Source organism: Drosophila miranda, chromosome XL (assembly GCF_003369915.1).
Source record: "Drosophila miranda strain MSH22 chromosome XL, D.miranda_PacBio2.1, whole genome shotgun sequence".
Taxonomy (NCBI): Eukaryota; Metazoa; Arthropoda; class Insecta; order Diptera; family Drosophilidae; genus Drosophila; species Drosophila miranda.
In genome coordinates, this window is record NC_046673.1 from 9,121,620 (window position 1) to 9,140,144 (window position 18,525).

The window sequence follows — 18,525 nt, forward strand, 5'->3', positions numbered from 1 at the left end:
AGGTAGAATCTCCGATATTTCCGAGGGAGAATCGAAGTAGATCGTAAGACAATACTCGAATTTAATATACCCTTTTTAGTGCGCAAAGACAGGGTACAGGCAGCAGTCACAAGGCAATAAGAACAAAAACAATAACAATTAAAAGACAACAAAAATGTGCTTTTATTTTTATTATTTTTCGAGCATTTCCTGCCTGCGTCTCCGTCGCTCTGTCTTTGTTCATCTGCCACTGCCACTGCCACAGGAAGTATTAAGTATACGCACAAACAGACATACATACATACATATATGTAGATTACATTTGCAAACACGTTTGGGAGGAGCCGGGAGGAGATATCCAGCCGCCACCTGACATCCAAAAAATGTATCTCCCCAAAAATGAAGCAACGATGGACTGCAGCCTGCATCTGATAGCGGGATCTGTCTGATTAATACGGAAATCGAGTCACACTGACATGTTGTTTTTGGTGGTTTCCCATCTGTGCGGAAGTGGCTTTATTGAATTTATACTTAATTGCCTTTTGCGATATACGGAGGAATTTGTTTCATTATTAATTGATAAGTAAAATAAATTTTTAGCTCTGCATAATGCAGACACACACGGCGTATACTCGATAAGTGTGTACAATATATGAGGAATTCTCTTTTGGCAACATTTGGAGCAACACAAGACCAGATCTCGTAGTTTTGGGTGCAAATCGTTGTGGCAGTCGCAGGCCCCAAAAGCTCAGAGAACAGTAGGAGAAGCGCACAGCTCCATTTGCTACCATAAGCAACAGTTTTCCCTTGTGTATTGTTGCACTCTACGCAGCCGTGCAACACAACACAAACTGAGATGTTGCAAGTATGTTGCAAGTAAATTCACACTCACTTTTGTGCTGTTCGGTTGGCTTCCGAGTTAGCTTTGATTCCTTCGATGCACACTCAACGTGCGGTATCCCGGTAGAGCGTTTGGGACCATTATACTTCAATTTAAACGACTTCATTTGATTATTCAGATAGCTTGGTCATACGATTGCAAAGAAGAACGAAATTTGACAGTAAAATCATTTGACAATCTCTAGAGTTGCTAACAAAAATGCTTTCCCGGAGGATAACCTTTGCTTTTGTATTAAAATGAACATAATACAGATTATTTGTTTATTTCAATTATGTTTAACATGATGTTTAACACTTTCTAACCATTTTGGAGCATCACTTTTAGTGGAACATAAGTGCTCTATATGCTAGACCGGGATCCCCCCCTTTCACACTGCGTTCCTGCCTGATAGCGGTGTAATGGATAATGGATACATGTAAATGTTCATCTGTATGCGTTAAATGCGATTTACATTTCCGAGTGCAAGTTGAGGCTGGTTCTGAAGGCCAAATGAGCGAAAAGCTTACGCTATCCGAAGCTTTCTTCGGATGCAGCTGTGCATGATGCAATTATACAAGGTGGTCTCGTCGGGAGCCGAAGTTCGTTCGTGTTGTCCCTTATCGTCAGTGCATGCTTGCTTGTTGATGATGAAGGTTGTTCACGGACGAATTTTTTGATATATTCTTAACCCTTATGTCCCGACAACAACAAAATTATAAAAAGCATATACAAAAAATACCACAGAATTAGAAGTAATCTTTATATATTATGTAAAAGAACATTTTAATATAACTAAAAATGTTGAAGAAAAATTATTAATGGCTGCATAAAATTTAAATATTAATATATCAGTAAAATCATTTTATTTTAAAATTTTAAAACCCACGGGCCTGTTAAGGGTTAATCAACATCAACATACACCGTCTCACTCACACTCACTATACTATGTGCCCTTCACTCGCACTTATTGCTAGCATACGTTAAGGGACTAACTTTTGCCGACGAGACCACCTTGTATAATTGCATCATGCAGCTGTGTGCGTGTGGGCTGTACGAGTGTGTGTGTTCATGTGTATGCCTGTGTTTCGTGCAAATTGAATTCTACTGCGACTTAAGTGCATTGAACCTATTGTTTATTTAATTTTCATTCCGTTTGTTTTGAGCTTTCGATATACAATGTGGGTATGTATGGTATTGTATGGTATTGTATGGGGCGCGCGCTAAGTAGAAACTGCTGATATTTTGGCAATTTAGAAAGAGAGACCGTGCGGGAGGGAGAGGAGGGGAAACGAAGCACAACAAATGCCAATGCCATTGCTACATCTTTCTCTCCCTCGCTGTCACCCCTCTTTGTTATTCTTTGGGCTCCCTTGCTTGCCCCGCACCCTTCCCTTCGTTCGGGACCACTTTTAACCTCGAAAACAAACTTTTCTTTCGTCGCCTGAAGTTCATTGCCGTGCTTCAACCTCGTGAGTGAGTGCGTTGCCTGCCTGCTGTCTCTCTCTCTCTTTCTCCGTCTGTTCGCCGGCGCGTTTATTTGTTGTTTTCGTTTCTCTTTCTGCTGCGCATCATTTTTTAAGGACAGAGTGGGAGAGAGAGAGAGAGAGATGAGCGAGTGGTGTATCCTTGACAGGTTAAGTTTGGGTCAAGTATCACTGGAACTGGAGTGGTTTTCTCCCTTTCTGAAGGCATGCAAATTCATTAAAACAATTGTTGGGGAAAAAACATCACAAATGTTTTTTCTAAAATATCACTCACTGCCCTTCCAAAGATGTACACTACACATCATAATTCCTTTGGCCATTGCTTCACTAAACTGATTTCACCAGCCAAAAGCAAAGCTTCAGCGTACCACTGTGCCTAGCTGATTGCTTCTTTGGTCACAGCAGCTGTTCGGTGCGCGCGCGATAAAAGCGCGTAAAGAAAGAAAACATGTTCGGGGCCAAACCAAAGCAGAGAAGAGCAGAGCAAAGCAAAGAACGAAAGAATCACATCACATCACTCACATGCTGTTGTCGTTGTTGGTTTTGGGGGTGTCGTTGCTACACTTATGGAGGGTCTGATCTGGACCAAAATCTGCTGCGTATTGGGATTAGAATACATTTTCGCCTGTTGTCTATTGTTGTAGTTGATCGGGCTGTGCGGATCGAAGGATCTCTTGTGCTGCTTAGGTTGCAGCTCCTGTTCCTGTTCGGGCTTCCGTTTGATTGCTGCATGGGGTTGTGGCAGCATCTTTTCCTGGTCTCCGTTTAACCTTTCCAGCAGCATGTCGCCTTTTCTGTTGCTGCTGTGGTTTTCTATTTGTGTCACTTATTTGCTATTTGCATAGTTTGAAGCGCGCTTAATGCAACATCTTCTTTGCAAACACAAAGAGAAAGAGTCGTCACTGTTGTCTGTATTTCCCGTTTGACGTCACGAAATGATCATCTACGCAGCACTCGAGTGTTCAATTTTTGGGGCAGCAGCCTTCGCCTGCCTCTCTGCCGCGGACTGCGCGTATTGTAAAGCACTTTGACCTCAAAGGAATCAACCACGACGCGACACGACACACAAAAAAAAACACAGTTAATTTGCTCAGAATCTAGCGCTCCCACTTGCTTGCTCGCCGCCCAATTTGTTGGACCTCCTCGTGTATGATTGAAGCTCAAATGGACGGGCGATTTATTTTGCTGCCGCGTGTGCTGCGACGTCGCTGCTGCAGCTGGCTCTGAACGCGTCGCAGCAGCGCCGCTGGGGCCTGCGCTCGCTCGCGATTTCTTTCCCTCGAGCACTCTCTCGCAAAGCGCTGCACTGTCTTTGTGCATAATTCCAAGAATATCGCGGCGTAAGAAAGAGTTCAAATGCGACGAGGAGAGCAGCGCAGCCAGCTGCGCAGGAGAGAAATCGTAGTCGCAGTCGCCGTCGCAGTCGACGTTGGGTTGGAGGTTGTTGGAGGTGTTTGCTGGCAAAAGAACAAAGAAAAAGTCAGGCGGAGCGCTCTGACGCATGCCTCACATATTGCGCCTAACCCAATTTGAGTGTCATCATCTCTGGTCATGGAGCGGCTGTTGTTGCCATCTCTTTCGCTGCGGCGGCGCTTATCAGCGTTTCGCACACCGCACTGCAACCGTTGACCGTTAGCGGCATTGAGCGCCCAGAGCTTTCACTCAGCTATCGCTGGCGCACATCTGTGCAGCACAGTGGAGCAAAACTATGCTCAAAGTTGGATGCAATGAAATTGCTACTTTAAACGATCATTTGCTTGTGTGTATTAAATATAATACAAATTGGATAGAGAAAAAGACTCTGCTAATCATCGAAAATATTAAAATTACACTTCCAAAAAATAGTTAGATTTATATACAAATATACATATATAAATCTAACAAAATATTACCTCTCAGGTCACATAAATTTGCATACCTGTTTGAACGATTTTATTAATACTCAATAATATATTTTTGACCATGCCTTGAAATGCCTTTACTTCTTTAACCATAAAATATTTTAAACTATATCCATACTAACGTACATATATGTAAATAACTTACCCATTAATTAATGTTCGTAGTATAGATTAAATCACTTTGAAATCCCTTTTGTTTTCAATAAAAGCGAATTTTTTTTAATTTTCAGTCATGTATTTTTAATCTTTGCGTACTTGTTTAGAGAATATTCACATTTAACAACTGAAAACAACCGAACTGCATCAGTTCATAAAGTCAACTGTCTGGGAATCTGTCATATTCGCACATTTATAGGTGGAAAGGGCCCGGGGACAGTCACAAATAGATTAAAAACACATTGTGACCGATAAGCGGTGGGCCCAGTAGTTAGCAGGTAGTTAATAGCGACCCGTCGTCGGGTCGTAGGTCATGGAAGATTACACCAACGACATGCAAACGCATGTCACTGTCTAGATGGGTTTTTGCCTGCCCAAGACACAAGATTTGTTTGCCTTTTACACCTCTTTGCATTTTTTCCTGCCTGCGGACCACTGTGCAGGGCCGGGGCCACACCACTGTGCGAGGAAGCTTTCGCATGGTCAAATGATGAGGCGCAGAACTCGACTACGGGCAAGCTTTTTCTCAACTAATGATTGGGAACTTGGCTTTTTGGAACGTTTGATAAGAGCACCGAGTGGCTTTTCGGTTTCTTTTGTGCTGAAAATTCTAAACAGAAATAGCACCAGATAGAGGCCGCGCGTAGCGCATGGCAGAGTGAGGCACGTACAGCACTTGGGACGGCTCTTTCTGAGATACAATTTGCATTGGAGCCCGCAAAAGCATCAGGTGGCAGGCATCTGGGCATCCCACACCCCACAGCACCACTGTGTCAATGCCATTTCCTATTGCGTTTCAGCTTCGAGGCTTCCCACACCCTCGCACCCCTTTGTCAGAGCAAAGCAGGCCAGCAGACACTTGTTGAGTCACGCTCGCGTCTTTTCCAAAATGGAACACAAGAAAAATAAGGCAAGCTTTGAAATACGATGATTTTGATACTCAATATGAGTTCTGTTCTGTTCACGAATACTCAGTATATCAGCATCATGTAGAGACACAATCGTGTGCCGACTGGAGTCGAAGATGGGATGCAAACAAAAAAAACCACAACAGAGCAAAAGGCAGAAAGGGAACACCGAATGGGGTCACTCGGTCATATTTGGGTATTGAGATCAAAACAGAGATGTTTACCGTTTGTTTTTGCGCAGGTAAGTGTGTACGTACCCAAAGGTGTGTATCCGCTCTCCGAGCGGCATATTCCTACGGCCCACATTTTGCCACTCTCGGTGTTGATTTGTGATACGAAATAGATTCCCACAATGGCGGGAGAGTGCTCTCTGGCGATTCCACACATGTGTTAGTGGGACAACGCATGAAGGGAAATCAGATGAAGGAGAGAGCGAAACAAGTCCTTCGCGCACTCACCAGCCTTGGGACGCGTGGGTGACTCAACGTCCTCTTCTCGTATAGCAGTACTGTTCACGCCCGCGCACTATTTGTCGTTGTTGTTGTTTTCGGTTATTTCAACGGCTTTGTGGCAGCTCCGCTCTGGGGGGCGTTCGGTTATCAACTAAGCGGCGACGTGCGCTCGAGCTTGGCGCGAGGAAAATATTGAAAAGCTGAAAACGATATTCATACTCATAGAAAAAACACCAGAGCGCAGAAAATGATTCGTTCGTACATACATAGCATACATACATACGCATAAATTTACGTTCATAAATTTGTACAAAGTGCAAACAAAACAAAAATACAGTAGACATGGGTTAAGTCGGAATATGTTTGCAAATGAACCAAAAACCAAAAACGAGATTAAGATAAAGAGATCCCTATATTTAAATATTTAAAAATCTATTTGTTTGTTCAGCAATCGCTAAAGCCTGTCTTTACATCTAACAGCGCATTTCTTCTATTCCCTCGAGAAAATTCCTGTCTAGCCGAATTTTTTCTTATCCAGCACACCAAAATGATCCGAGGCAATCCTTTTCCTTAAACGGCAACAGTGGCAACCCTGCCATCTTTGTGCATTCCGAGCCGAGCCACAAATTTCCACAAGTCATCGGCCTTCAGCATTCAAGTCAGCCTTCAACTGAGAAAAAAGTTAATTGTAAGCTGCAAATTTAAGATGAATTCCAATTGGCGTGAAGAATACATTCGCAAGTCGGTTGGCTACTATGTAAGTCCATCGCATGTCATTCGGTCACGTGCTTTTCCGAACATCCCTGCTCATCTCATCCGCCATTCGACCTGCCCATAGGTTTCATCCAAAAGCAGCCCCGAGGACAATTCGACTCCCAATGTGCAGGCGGTGGAGGACAAGCCGTACTTTGCCAGCAACATTGCGCACTATCCGCACTTGCAACCGACCAACCTCACCTGGGTTCCTGACCACCTAAGCTACGCGGATCTGAAGGAGGCCGTGGACAAGGGCTTCGACCCGAAGCAGTTGCGCCCCAAGAACATACCCTGGTCCAAGCTCAAATCTGAGAGCAATACTCTCTTCGATTGGCCGAAATACACTCGGACTGGAGGCCAGTATGCCCATGGCAATGCAAATGCCAATGCCATGCAGAAGAAGAAGCAGGAGAATTTGCGTCCGCCAAATGGGACGACCAGTCGGTGACAAAAACTCCTCTACTTCGCCAAAGCCGGTTCAAAATCAGTCCTTGGGGCTTACCGTAACCCCCCAGCAACTCGCTTTTCATGGATTGTACCTATATGTATTAAAACTAAATAGAAATAATAAAGAAATACAATAACAATGTAAGCTACAATTTTCTGCAACTTGTTGGTACTACAGCTAGTAGCTGCTGCAGCGATGTTTCTTTTGAAACAATCGATATACATATATCGGCAACTTAAGTGTGGAAAAATGAGCAGTGGAGTATTTAAAGTGCCAGGCAAAAATGTTCAGCAATGTTTTTTAAAATCTATAATCAATACTTGAATACTTTTTACCTGCCTAGAGTCCATACTAGAGAATAAATTGACAAGTGGTTGTGGCAAGAACAAGTTGCTGGCACGACTCGAGGCTTCAGACCCTACCCAACACTGAACATCGAGAAATACATCGAAATACATCGAAACATCGCTGCAGCAGCTAAAGCTAACCAACAAATTGCAGAATAAAATGTGCTTACATTGTTATTTTATTTCTTTATTATTTCTATCTAGTTTTCATACATATTGGTACAATCTCCATGCAAAGCGAGCTGCTGCGGGGCTACGGTAAGCCCAAAGGACTGATTTTGAACCGGCTTTGGCGAAGTAGAGGAGTTTTTGTCACCGACTGGTCGTCCCTAGAATCGGCCATTTGGCGGACGCAAATTCTCCTGCTTCTTCTTCTGCATGGCATTGGCATTGGCATTGCCATGGGCATACTGGCCTCCAGTCCGAGTGTATTTCGGCCAATCGAAGAGAGTATTGCTCTCAGATTTGAGCTTGGACCAGGGTATGTTCTTGGGGCGCAACTGCTTCGGGTCGAAGCCCTTGTCCACGGCCTCCTTCAGATCCGCGTAGCTTAGGTGGTCAGGAACCCAGGTGAGGTTGGTCGGTTGCAAGTGCGGATAGTGCGCAATGTTGCTGGCAAAGTACGGCTTGTCCTCCACCGCCTGCACATTGGGAGTCGAATTGTCCTCGGGGCTGCTTTTGGATGAAACCTATGGGCAGGTCGAATGGCGGATGAGATGAGGCAGGGATGTTCGGAAAAGCACGTGACCGAATGACATGCGATGGACTTACATAGTAGCCAACCGACTTGCGAATGTATTCTTCACGCCAATTGGAATTCATCTTAAATTTGCAGCTTACAATTAACTTTTTTCTCAGTTGAAGGCTGACTTGAATGCTGAAGGCCGATTACTTGTGGAAATTTGTGGCTCGGCTCAAAATGCACGAAGATGGCAAGGTTGCCACTGTTGCCGTTCAAGGAAAAGGATTGCCTCGGATCATTTTGGTGTGTTGGATAAGAAAAAATTCGGCTAGACCATGATGCAATTATACAAGGTGGTCTCGTCGGCAAAAGTTAGTCCCTTAACGTATGCTAGCAGTAAGTGCGAGTGAAGGGCACATAGTATAGTGAGTGTGAGTGAGACGGTGTATGTTGATGTTGTTTAACCCTTAACAGGCCCGTGGGTTTTAAAATTTTAAAATAAAATGATTTTACTTATATATTAATATTTAAATTTTATGCAGCCATTAATAATTTTTCTTCAACATTTTTAGTTATATTAAAATGTTCTTTTACATAATATATAAAGATTACTTCTAATTCTGTGGTATTTTTTTTATATGCTTTTTATAATTTTGTTGTTGTCGGGACATAAGGGCTAAGAATATATCAAAAAATTCGTCCGTGAACAACCTTCATCATCCACAAGCAAGCATGCACTGACGATAAGGGACAACACGAACGAACTTCGGCTCCCGACGAGACCACCTTGTATAATTGCATCATGGGCTAGACAGGACTTTTGCCCGGATGAATTAGTAGAAATATCTACATACGATGAGGAAATTAAACTGCATAATGCAGACTAATTCTAAAGGATATGTAGGTATATATTGGCTCCTCTGCTGCCATAGAGAGGGAAATAGCTAGATAATTTATGTGAGCTTAAAGGAACATGTTTAAAATATTTTAATTCACAGGTTCCCAGGATCGATACCTTGGGACTAAGGTTTTGTCTAAGCTTGGCTGGGATGGGCGTATCGTATGTTGATTAGCAAGCGGCAGATTATGGCCCGTTCCTATCTGCGTACTTGGCTAACAAGCGTAGTGGAAGGCTCTGCTTGTGGCTTCCAGGGAGCCAGAACGATTGGTGTGGCGGCAATTGGCAGTCGGCAATCAGCATTTGGTTCAAGTTTAATGCACTTTTTGCGCAGCAGCAAATTCCCAACACTTCACATATAATAGTACATATCTCATCTAAGTATTGACACTGGCAATCTGGCGGCACTGGCGGCATGCCGGACCGGACTCGCTTCTACATACAGAAAAAGAGAGACAGCGACAGCAACAGCAACAGATACAGATACGGAATGAAAAGCTAAGTAAACAATTTGTTGCTGGCTTGAGTTTTGACACAATTCTTTGCGGGAATCGATCCGGCCCAAGCGAATCTCTCAATCACCTGGCATTGCTGCTAAAATGCTTGTAAAGGAAAAGGTCTTATACATATCCCTCCGACTAAAATATGTCCCTGCATGTACATATTACCTGATTGGGCCACTTTCATGCTCAAGAAGATTCAAAGTAAAACATTTACCTATTTATTGTGGGAAATACTGGTATGTTAAATACTTATACTAACCTACTTACCCAAAGCCATTTTCCTAAGCAAATTTCCTTGTAAATTGGTTTAACTTTGAGATAAGAGCACTTCTATACCGAAGTGAGTCGCCCTATGCTGGAGGAGGGTATCAGGAATCGCATGTTTATCTACCCATTGAGCAGTACGAGTGCTCGTTTTAGGTATCGAGGTATCGATCTTCAGATAGGATCGGATTGGAGTCGAGTGCTTGCATAGTGCGGTTCTGTTGGTGTTCTATCTCCCGAGACGGAGGCTCAAGTAAGTGAAGGTTTTGTATTTGTCTGGCCAAGCGATATACTACCTATACATATGGGCATACTCGTATGTGTACATAGATATCGATGTATGGCAGTAGTTATTGTAGACGTAGGTCATATAGTGTCTGCTAGATGGCCATTCCGATGCGGAGTATCAGCAGATAGTGAGAATAAATACTTCCAGAACATCAAGGAATACTGGTACGAATACCTCTATGGTGATCGTGTTTCCCACACTACTCGCACTCGTATAGCTTCCACTAAATCTAAATATATACTATATATAAAATATATTTTATAGCGCACCCTCGATCGGTTTCGGTTTCAATTTCCGTTTGTCCCTTAGTCTTTCTGCTTTCTGCTTTCTTTTCGTAGTCGTGAGAGATAACCTTCAGTGAACTGCAATTATGGATTGCGTCTCTCTGGCAGTGCCTCGGAAACAGAAACCAAAACCAAAACCAAAATCGAATGAAAAGATACAGATACGGGGAACTGGCTACTGCGGACTGTAACTGTGGCCAAGTCTCGGAGATGTTGCACTTCCATTGCCAAGGCCATTCCAGATCTGTTTGCCGATTAGGCAGCACTCTAAGATCGCACACTTTGTGTTGTTTAATGCGTCATTTGAGATTACTTAGTGCCAGGCATTAGGCATTAAACACTAGTAGACATTAGACAAGCCAGTTCAGATCAGTTTATAGACAGAATAGATGTCTAATGGGGAAGTATAATCGGAAGAGATGGCGAAGACCGATGGCCGGTGTCAGGCGGGTCAACATGAATATGAGCGAATACCAGTACAAACCCAATGTCCAAGTAGTTCTCGCGTGGAGACGGCAAAGGAGGAACTGAGCTAATTAGACGGCAGCCAGACACGGGTCAAAGGTCGTCCCAGAATAGTTTCGTATCTTCGCATCACTAGACTCGTCTCGGATGTGTCATCCGAGCAGCCGTTTATCTACAACAGAGCCGTGCTCAAGCCACAATCCTCACGTATTGGCATCCACGATCCCCACAGTCCCATCGTCCCATATCAAACAATATATAGCACGAAACCAAACCCGCAACTCCCTCTCGCAAATGACGTAATTTTATTGTTGTGCAATTCGAAGAGAACATATAGATACGATTAGTATATACATATATACATATGTATACCCGTACTCGGATCTGTATATGCAAATGCGACTTTTGCGAAGACATTGCACTGCATTTTGTTTGTTTTTCCAAGGCCAGTGCAGAGTAGAGCCCAAGTCACGCCCTCGAATCACGATTTTAATTCTTATCTGCTGCCAGCGAATGAATGATATTGTTCCTTTGGAGATTCAACGAACTCTCTAGAGAGGTCTAGTGTGCTCTGTTCTGATCTGTTCTATCCTTTAGCATACTTTCTTGATGATTCGAATGGGTTGGACAGAATTTACAGAAGAAAGTATGCTTTGACATAGTGCACTCCTTTGTGTATGGGTATTTGGTTATTTATCCTCATTTCTGAACTGAACTGAGTCTTGCCTCAAAACAATTAAATTCCTTAGTATCAAAAATATCTCGTTTCCATCATGGGCAATTTCCTGAGCAAACTGAAGGGCGAGACAGGCGCCACCAAAAACATCGGCTTTCGGCAATTCCTAAGAGCCTACAACCGGAAGCACTCGCAGATGTCGCCGGGCCAGTGCGCCGTAGAGGCTTCGCGGACCTGGGGCAAGCTCTCCCCAACTCAGAAGATGAGCTTCGTCCGTTCGGTAAGTGTGGATTGGTCCGACAGGCAGAACCGTCATTCACATAGGAATCCATACAGGCCAGCCCTTATACCAGCAGCAAGGTTAGGGCCAGGCGTTGCCTCAACAAGAAGACCAAAAATACCGTAAACATTCGCCAGTCTGCGTCAAGTTCTCCAGACTTGGCTTAAAACGAAGACCTCGCTGAGCCTGAGCTAAGCGAGCAGGACTCGAATGACAGGATGCCAGGAAGAGGCCCTGCCACTGGACCATGGCACCTGTTCGTCGCCGGGAATGCTCGAGGAACAATAGAATTCGCAATAGAAATTCGACCAAATAAAACACGCTGTTCGCAATAACGCCTGGGCTTTCTATAGGTCATATACTCATGTCCTGTCCTGGCATGACTCTAGCACTCTCTCAGCTCTCTCTCAGAGCCAGCGTCAGAGCCAAAGCTGGAGTCAGAGGATGTAGGATGAAGGATGGTTGGGGCATTCCGACCACGCCAAAAGGAGAGTTAGCCCGGCCTACAACGCAGAGCAGAGCTATCGTTGATTTGTTGTGCCTTGTAATTGGGTTTACGACTTTGATCGGTTTGATGGGGATTATAGTACGATTATAGTAGGCAGCTGCTTCTCGATAAGCTCGAAATCGAACCACGTGCTGTGGATTCCGCAGTCGTACAAATGATAATCGCCATAATCTCGTTGAGCATTCCATTGTCGTTTTTCAAATGTCTCGAGTTCTGGGCTCTCCCCCGCCCGGCGATAGAACTCTACGTCGAATCTCTCTGCCCAAAGTTCCGCTTTGCTTTCCTTTCCATCATATAGTATATATTTATGCACAACAAAAACCTATTAACAATTTCGAACCAATTCTAAGATACAGTGCTGTCAAAAGAAACGAAACCAACGATTATGTCGAATATATGTGGAGCTCTTTAATCAGCATCAGCCTGCTAGCATGGACAAAGTGCTCAACGAACGCTCAGACGCATTTATCATTTACTTAGACTAATGACAGCTATAAAAATCTATAAAGCCATACCTACAATATATAGGTGTCCACCCAACACATGCTCACACGTACAAATATGTGTGTATATGGGTGTATATGGATGGTATATGGTACTCGGAGTATGCTGGACACGTCGTATTTGGCTCGCCTAGGTTGATGGATGATACTCACGATGATGTCCGAGTCGAATGCATGTAGATCCAATGCCAGGGACGGACCACCCACACCCAGAGAGGTTTTTGAAGGGGGGGAGAGGTTCGAAAGAACCTAGTAGAACGTTCACATTCCTCGATCTAGCGGCTTGTAGCCTTTCCCTTATGCGAAGTTCCGAGTCGAAAGCATATTTAAGATTCTACTGTAGAATCTATAGATCTATTCCGATTGGGGGGAGAGAGGTTATCGGTGCCGCAGAAACATATTTTGCATGCTAAAATTCAACATTCCCAGATGTTACATCTGACTATCATGCCCTCGACTAATGGCATCGGTGTCTGTGTCCGTTTGCTTATGGGAAATTTATGCAGGCGACCTGTAGCTGTGGCTGTGCTCTATTCTATTCTCCCCGCCACTGTCCCCGCCGATATGTACGCCGAGAGGTGAGTATATAGCCAGAGATATGGTCTAGCATATATCTGTGTGTATGAAGCGATTTAATCGATGTCGACGCTGGCGTCGCTGACGGCAGCGCCTTCACCTGATAAGGGCTTATATTTAGAGGAGTCGCCTGGGCGGGCCACAGTTTCCCAAGCAACGCAAACGCAGACGCAACCACTAGACCAGCCATTACACGAGCCAGACAATACGAGTAGTACGAAAACAATCCAGAGATTTCGAAGCGAAGGGATACTGAAAATAGGACACCACTTAGAATAGACAGGACACTGACTGCTGACTGCCGATTGCCGATTGCCGACTGCCAACTGCTGACTGACTGACTGACGGCCGGATCTTGAATACTCGTTCTGGGGACGACAGCAGCATGAAGCTGGAGAGCGAGAAGGAGAAGGATAAGGAGAGGCGCACTGGCGACCCGCCCAAGTACCTAAACGAGGAATTCTTCAAGGCCGCCCTGGAGGATGGCCTGCGCGACATGCGTGTGGATATCAAGAAGATCATATTCGCCGAATCGAGTGGCGGCGGTGGGGAGAATTACTGCAGCAAGATCTATCGCGCCAGGGCTCTGTACCGGAGCAGCAAGCGGCAGCTGGACGAGGAGCTGGCGATGATAGTCAAGAGCATTGCCATCACACCGGCCACCCAGTTCCTCGAGGAGCTGGCCGTCTACCTGCGCGAGAAGATCTTCTACTTCGATGTGCTCGGCAAGCTGGAGGTGCTCATTGGCGACGGCTCCAAGTTTGGGGCCAAGTGCCTCTACACGACCCGCGAGCCCATCCAGACGATCGTCTTCGATGACCTCACCCAGTACGGCTACAAGCTGGCCAGCCGCCAGAGCGGCCTCAACGAGGAGCACTGCGTGGTGATCCTCAAGAAGCTGGGCAAGTTCCATGCCAGCTCCATGCTCCTGGCCCAGAAGGTGAGTACTCTTCGGGGCGTCTGCCCTCCTGCGTGTCGCTGTGTTCCTATCCCTGTTTTTGTTTCGTTTCCTTTTTGCAGGAGCCCGGCGTGGGGGAGCACTTCACCAGCGGCATGCTGGACGAGAACTACATACGGACAAACGAGCGTTTCATCAACTTCATGGCCCTGCAGCTGCGAACGCTGGCCAATCTGGTGGCCGAGTGGCCCGGCTATGAGCAGCTGGCGGACAAGCTGCACCGCCACTGCGACAACATCAAGGAGAACCTGGTGACGACCGGTCGGTCCCTGCCCGGAGAGATAACCGTGCTGAATCACGGCGATCTCTGGGTGAACAATTTCATGTACAAATACGACGACGAGCAGCCCACAAAGCCCATAGATGCAATATTTGTAAGACACCCATCACCCTTTCATTTGTATATCCTCTGGCAGTCTCCTAATCCTTCCCGCTTGCAGGTGGACTTTCAGAACAGCTTTTTCGGGAGTCCCGGATGCGACATCAACTTCTTTCTGAATAGCAGTGTCCAGCTGGATGTGCTCATCCACCGGCGGGAGTTCCTCATCCAGACGTACTACGGCGCCCTGCGCGAGAGCCTCGAGCGGATGCACTTTGAGTTCGTGCCGAGCTATGCGGACATCCAGCAGGAGATTAGGGCCCGTGAGCTGTACGGCTTCTTCTCGTCGTACGCCTTCCTGCCGATGGTCACAATGAAGAAGGAGGACTCGTACGACATCAGCATCGAGGCCCTCAGTGATCCGGACTTTGCCAAGACGAAGGTCCAGCTGATGTTCTCCTCCAATCCCCGCACCACGGACACCCTGCGCTATGCCCTCCGTCGCTTCGATGAGCTCGGCATATTCGATTGATCCGACCTGTGGGGGCCTGTGGGGGGATGTCTGATCGATCTATTTATATTCAATCTATCATCGGCTTAACGTTTTTTTTGGCACCAATTCGTACTAATGTGTGTTTTTTTTTTATGTTGTTTTTTGTTACTTTTATTCGGTACGTAGTCGTAAGCGCAATCTAAACATTAAATACTATTCATATGTATATATCTACTCATGTCTGCTCTCTACCCTATACTAAACAAGAGCCCAGAACTAGAACTCCCAGGTGGACAGCCACTTGAGGCTGTGCATGGTGCTGTTCGGCTCGTTGGCCAGGGGCCCGCTCATCCCGTAGGCCAGGGGCGAGAACAGGGCGAAGCTGTAGACGATCAGCGAGAGCAGTCCGCCCAGCAGTACGTGCTGTATCCATCGCGGCAGCGACTGTATTATGTGGTGGAACATCACCCCTAAAGGCAGAGAGATCAGAGGGGAGTCAGTCTTGGGCGAACAGGGAACGGCGGAGACCCACCTGTCAGCAGAGAGTTGAAGATCAGCGCCGGGAAGTAGTGATGGAAGTAGAGCACCCGCCCCATGGCCCAGAACGGCAGATAGTGGAGCAGCCAGCCGACAAAGAGCCAGGCAGCGGCCCGAAGGGGGTCGCTGTGGTCCTTCCGCGGCTGCCTCAACAGCTGCTGCTCCTCTGGACAGCAGGTGCACAGAGGCACATCCGTGGTGGAGGGTTCGCTGTCCTCGCTGTCCGCTTGGGAGCGGACGAGGGCCCGAGCCTGGCCAGCGCGTCGCTGCTCCAGGATGGCATTGCCCAGGAAGACGGCCACGAAGAGGGCAAGAAATACCAGATTGCTCCACCAAATCACGGGATTGCCCAGCAAATAGATGCGATAGCTGCTGCCAGAGAAGAACTGACCCTGGAAGGAAGTACGGAATCGAATGTGGAATGCGGAATCTATACGATTTGATTTGATTCGATTTGGCTTACCCGATAGTTGATGGGCCACTGCCAGGGTCTGCTGGTGACCTCGCCTTCCTTGGGCTTGAGGCCCGCGTTGCCCTGCAGCATGACGGCATGGGACTCGAGGAAGCGCGCAAAGAAGCCAGGAGCATACACACTAAAGCTGACACTGGGCACTGCGGGCAGAGGCAAGTGGAGGCAAGTGAAGAAAGGAATGCCGAAGGATACCAATTGGGATCATAATACCCACACAACTTGTGCTCATTGTCCTCGACGTTCCAGTGGGCGTACTTGTCGCGAACATTCAGGTTGCAGGAGACCTCCTGCTGCTCGAATCCCCACTTGGGCAGCTGCTTGCCGCTGGAGGTGAGGGCGCAGTTCTGCAGGTAGTGGATCAGCATCAGGCGGGAGGTGACCGTGTGCACCGTCTCGTTGACCTTGCCGCCCACAATGAGAACGCGCCACACATCGTTGGCGTCGCCCACGCCCGACTGCAATGGGCCAAGAAAGTGAAACAGTTTCGATTGGATTGCAGTCTTTTGGGGCCCTGAGGCCCCACCACCTCACCTCGCCATAGCCCGTGACCTGCAGATGCTTCTTGGTCATGGGCGCCGGTTCGCTGTGCGAGTGCAGATTCCGCTTGGTCACCAAATGCTCCAGCCGGACGAGATCGCCGTGCCGCAGCAGCTGGAGCTTGTCCTTGGGCAGCCGCTGCTTGTTGTGCGGCTTGATCACCCACTTGTTGTTGTCGTCCTTGTGCGTGTAGGTGGTGATCTGCTGCTGGCGGGCGCCGGATCCCTTGGGGTACAGATGGAAGTGCGAGTGGAGATAGCCGCCGCCCGTCTTGTGGTTCTTAATAGTCACCACGGACCCGTAGGCCACGTCCCTGGGCATGCTGGCGTTGTACAGCGAGTTGCCAATGAGACGCGACTGGAAGGCGGAGCTGTAGAAGCCGTCGCCATTGCCGCTGCGATTGAGCACACTGAGATGGATGTAGAAGAAGAGCGTGTACAGGAGGATCGGCCAGAGGATGAGGGTGATGGCGCGACAGGCGATCTGCTTGAGCGTCTCCACAATCGGCTGGCCCAGGTCGCCCAGGATCAGCCACAGCTCGGTGGCCGTGTGCAGACCCACCAGCAGCACCACAAACAGACCCACAAACTTCACACTGATCGTGCACGAGAGCATGGTGCCGGTGAGGAAGAGCCAGAACCACCAGCGGACCGAGTAGGACCCACCCGAGGCCGTCGCCTTCGAGATCTTCACCATGCCCCAGACGGAGCCCATCATAAAGAACAGCAGAATGGGGTCCAGCAGGATGTACTGATTCAGCGTCAGGAGTCCCACATCTAAACGGAGGATTTCAGTTAAATGGTTCAAAGGTTGAAGGTGTTTTCGAATCCCTCACCAAATATGAGATAGGCTGCCGAGAGCAGGGCCGCTTCGTGGGATCGCGTCAGATCGTAGACAGTATCGAAGCCCATGGGCATGATCAGGGCCCCCAGCGTCGTACAGAACTGCGAAACAATTCAGAAAGCATTAGATGCCGATACAGTTTATCTCTTTCCGAATATACACTCACATATCGCATGCCCTGATAGGCGGTCTCGTTGTATTTATCCCCCGGCTTTTCAAACGGAAACGTTCCATTGTAGCCAGTCAAGTAGCCAGAGAGTCCAATAAGCATCTGCCAGATGTTAGAGATACAGATTTATACAAATATTGTATACTCGTATTTATCAGTCTTGGAACTAACCTTTCCCAGCGGTGGATGGACATCGAAGAAGAATGTTCGATTGATGTACCAGCTCCCCATCTTGCCAAAGTGTGTCTCATCCCAGCTGCAAAAGAGACGACCCCATTCAGAGACGACATTCGACCATTCATGGGATCCGGGATGGGATGGGATGGGGAAATATCTGCCTTACCAGATGTGATCCGGTTCGGTCACCTTGTAGAAGCGAGTGGCAAAGGTAATGAGGAACACGGATGCCAGTAGGATCCACCAATGCCTGGAAGTGAGATTTTGATTTTGATTTTGTTTCGCTTCAGATGCAGATTCAGATCCAGATTCGGGGATATACTTACCCATTGTTCGACTCATTGTTTGACTTGGATGAGGCCTTGGACTGCTGCTCTTTGGCCGATCCTCGTCTGGGACATTTGGGAGTTTTAACAACGCTAGCTGCCATATTTTCTAGAATTTTCCCCTAGATCTGGAGCAGCATTTCTCTACCAGAGTGGTCTGGTGTGGTGTGTGCTGCACACGTCAACAAAAACAACTGAACTGATCGCGGGAGAATGCTTTCTCTTTCGGCATTCTTTCCCCGTTTCCACGCACCACTGCAAAACCGGTCTTGGACTTGATTTAGCTACGACTTGGCTTGGGCTTTTGGCTTTTGGCTTTGTCTCTGGCTCTGACTTTGGCTCTGATTCTGGCCTAGACTGGTCGACAATGGGTTAATCGGTCTCTGTCCATGATCTGAGATCATATTCGTCGATTTTTATGTTCGAATTGATACTACTAGCCAGCTAGGACTTCA

General features: G+C 46.9%; 5 protein-coding genes across 8 annotated transcripts in view; 2 read left to right on the top strand and 3 right to left on the bottom strand.

Annotated features, from left to right (window-relative positions):
- The window catches only part of LOC108157372 (putative uncharacterized protein DDB_G0282133), a 36,109-nt gene extending 30,480 nt beyond the window's left edge, over positions 1 to 5,629 (bottom strand). The window contains exon 1 of one of the 4 annotated variants that reach the window (XM_033391268.1): positions 5,566 to 5,629. In XM_033391268.1, the coding sequence (XP_033247159.1) occupies positions 5,566 to 5,614 (49 nt within the window). In that variant the 5' untranslated portion in view covers positions 5,615 to 5,629. Of the gene's footprint in view, positions 1 to 871; positions 1,002 to 2,865; positions 3,497 to 4,389; positions 4,556 to 5,565 lie in introns of those variants that run through there. The other 3 variants (XM_033391287.1, XM_033391267.1, XM_033391273.1) reach the window with 3 other exon arrangements.
- Positions 5,630 to 6,275: 646 nt separating this feature from the next.
- On the top strand, positions 6,276 to 7,108 carry LOC117188061. The gene is made up of 2 exons (XM_033391330.1): positions 6,276 to 6,517; positions 6,599 to 7,108. The coding sequence occupies exons 1-2, from the start codon at positions 6,467 to 6,469 to the stop codon at positions 6,962 to 6,964; spliced, it is 417 nt and encodes a 138-aa protein (XP_033247221.1). The 5' UTR covers positions 6,276 to 6,466; the 3' UTR covers positions 6,965 to 7,108.
- Positions 7,109 to 7,491: 383 nt separating this feature from the next.
- On the bottom strand, positions 7,492 to 8,240 carry LOC108164842. Its single transcript, XM_033391339.1, has 2 exons — positions 8,083 to 8,240; positions 7,492 to 8,000 (listed from the first exon to the last, which is right to left on the bottom strand). Exons 1-2 carry the CDS (start codon positions 8,131 to 8,133, stop codon positions 7,641 to 7,643), a joined length of 411 nt encoding a protein of 136 aa, XP_033247230.1. The 5' UTR covers positions 8,134 to 8,240; the 3' UTR covers positions 7,492 to 7,640.
- A 5,141-nt stretch (positions 8,241 to 13,381) lies between these two features.
- LOC108164841 lies at positions 13,382 to 15,235 on the top strand. The gene is made up of 3 exons (XM_017300767.2): positions 13,382 to 14,179; positions 14,260 to 14,571; positions 14,638 to 15,235. Exons 1-3 carry the CDS (start codon positions 13,625 to 13,627, stop codon positions 15,046 to 15,048), a joined length of 1,278 nt encoding a protein of 425 aa, XP_017156256.1. The 5' UTR covers positions 13,382 to 13,624; the 3' UTR covers positions 15,049 to 15,235.
- LOC108164840 (protein O-mannosyl-transferase 2) lies at positions 15,119 to 18,199 on the bottom strand. The gene is made up of 10 exons (XM_017300766.2): positions 18,071 to 18,199; positions 17,911 to 17,994; positions 17,739 to 17,823; positions 17,565 to 17,669; positions 17,391 to 17,499; positions 16,550 to 17,331; positions 16,233 to 16,473; positions 16,010 to 16,158; positions 15,542 to 15,938; positions 15,119 to 15,479 (listed from the first exon to the last, which is right to left on the bottom strand). The coding sequence occupies exons 1-10, from the start codon at positions 18,172 to 18,174 to the stop codon at positions 15,286 to 15,288; spliced, it is 2,250 nt and encodes a 749-aa protein (XP_017156255.1). The 5' UTR covers positions 18,175 to 18,199; the 3' UTR covers positions 15,119 to 15,285.
- Positions 18,200 to 18,525: the final 326 nt, after the last annotated feature.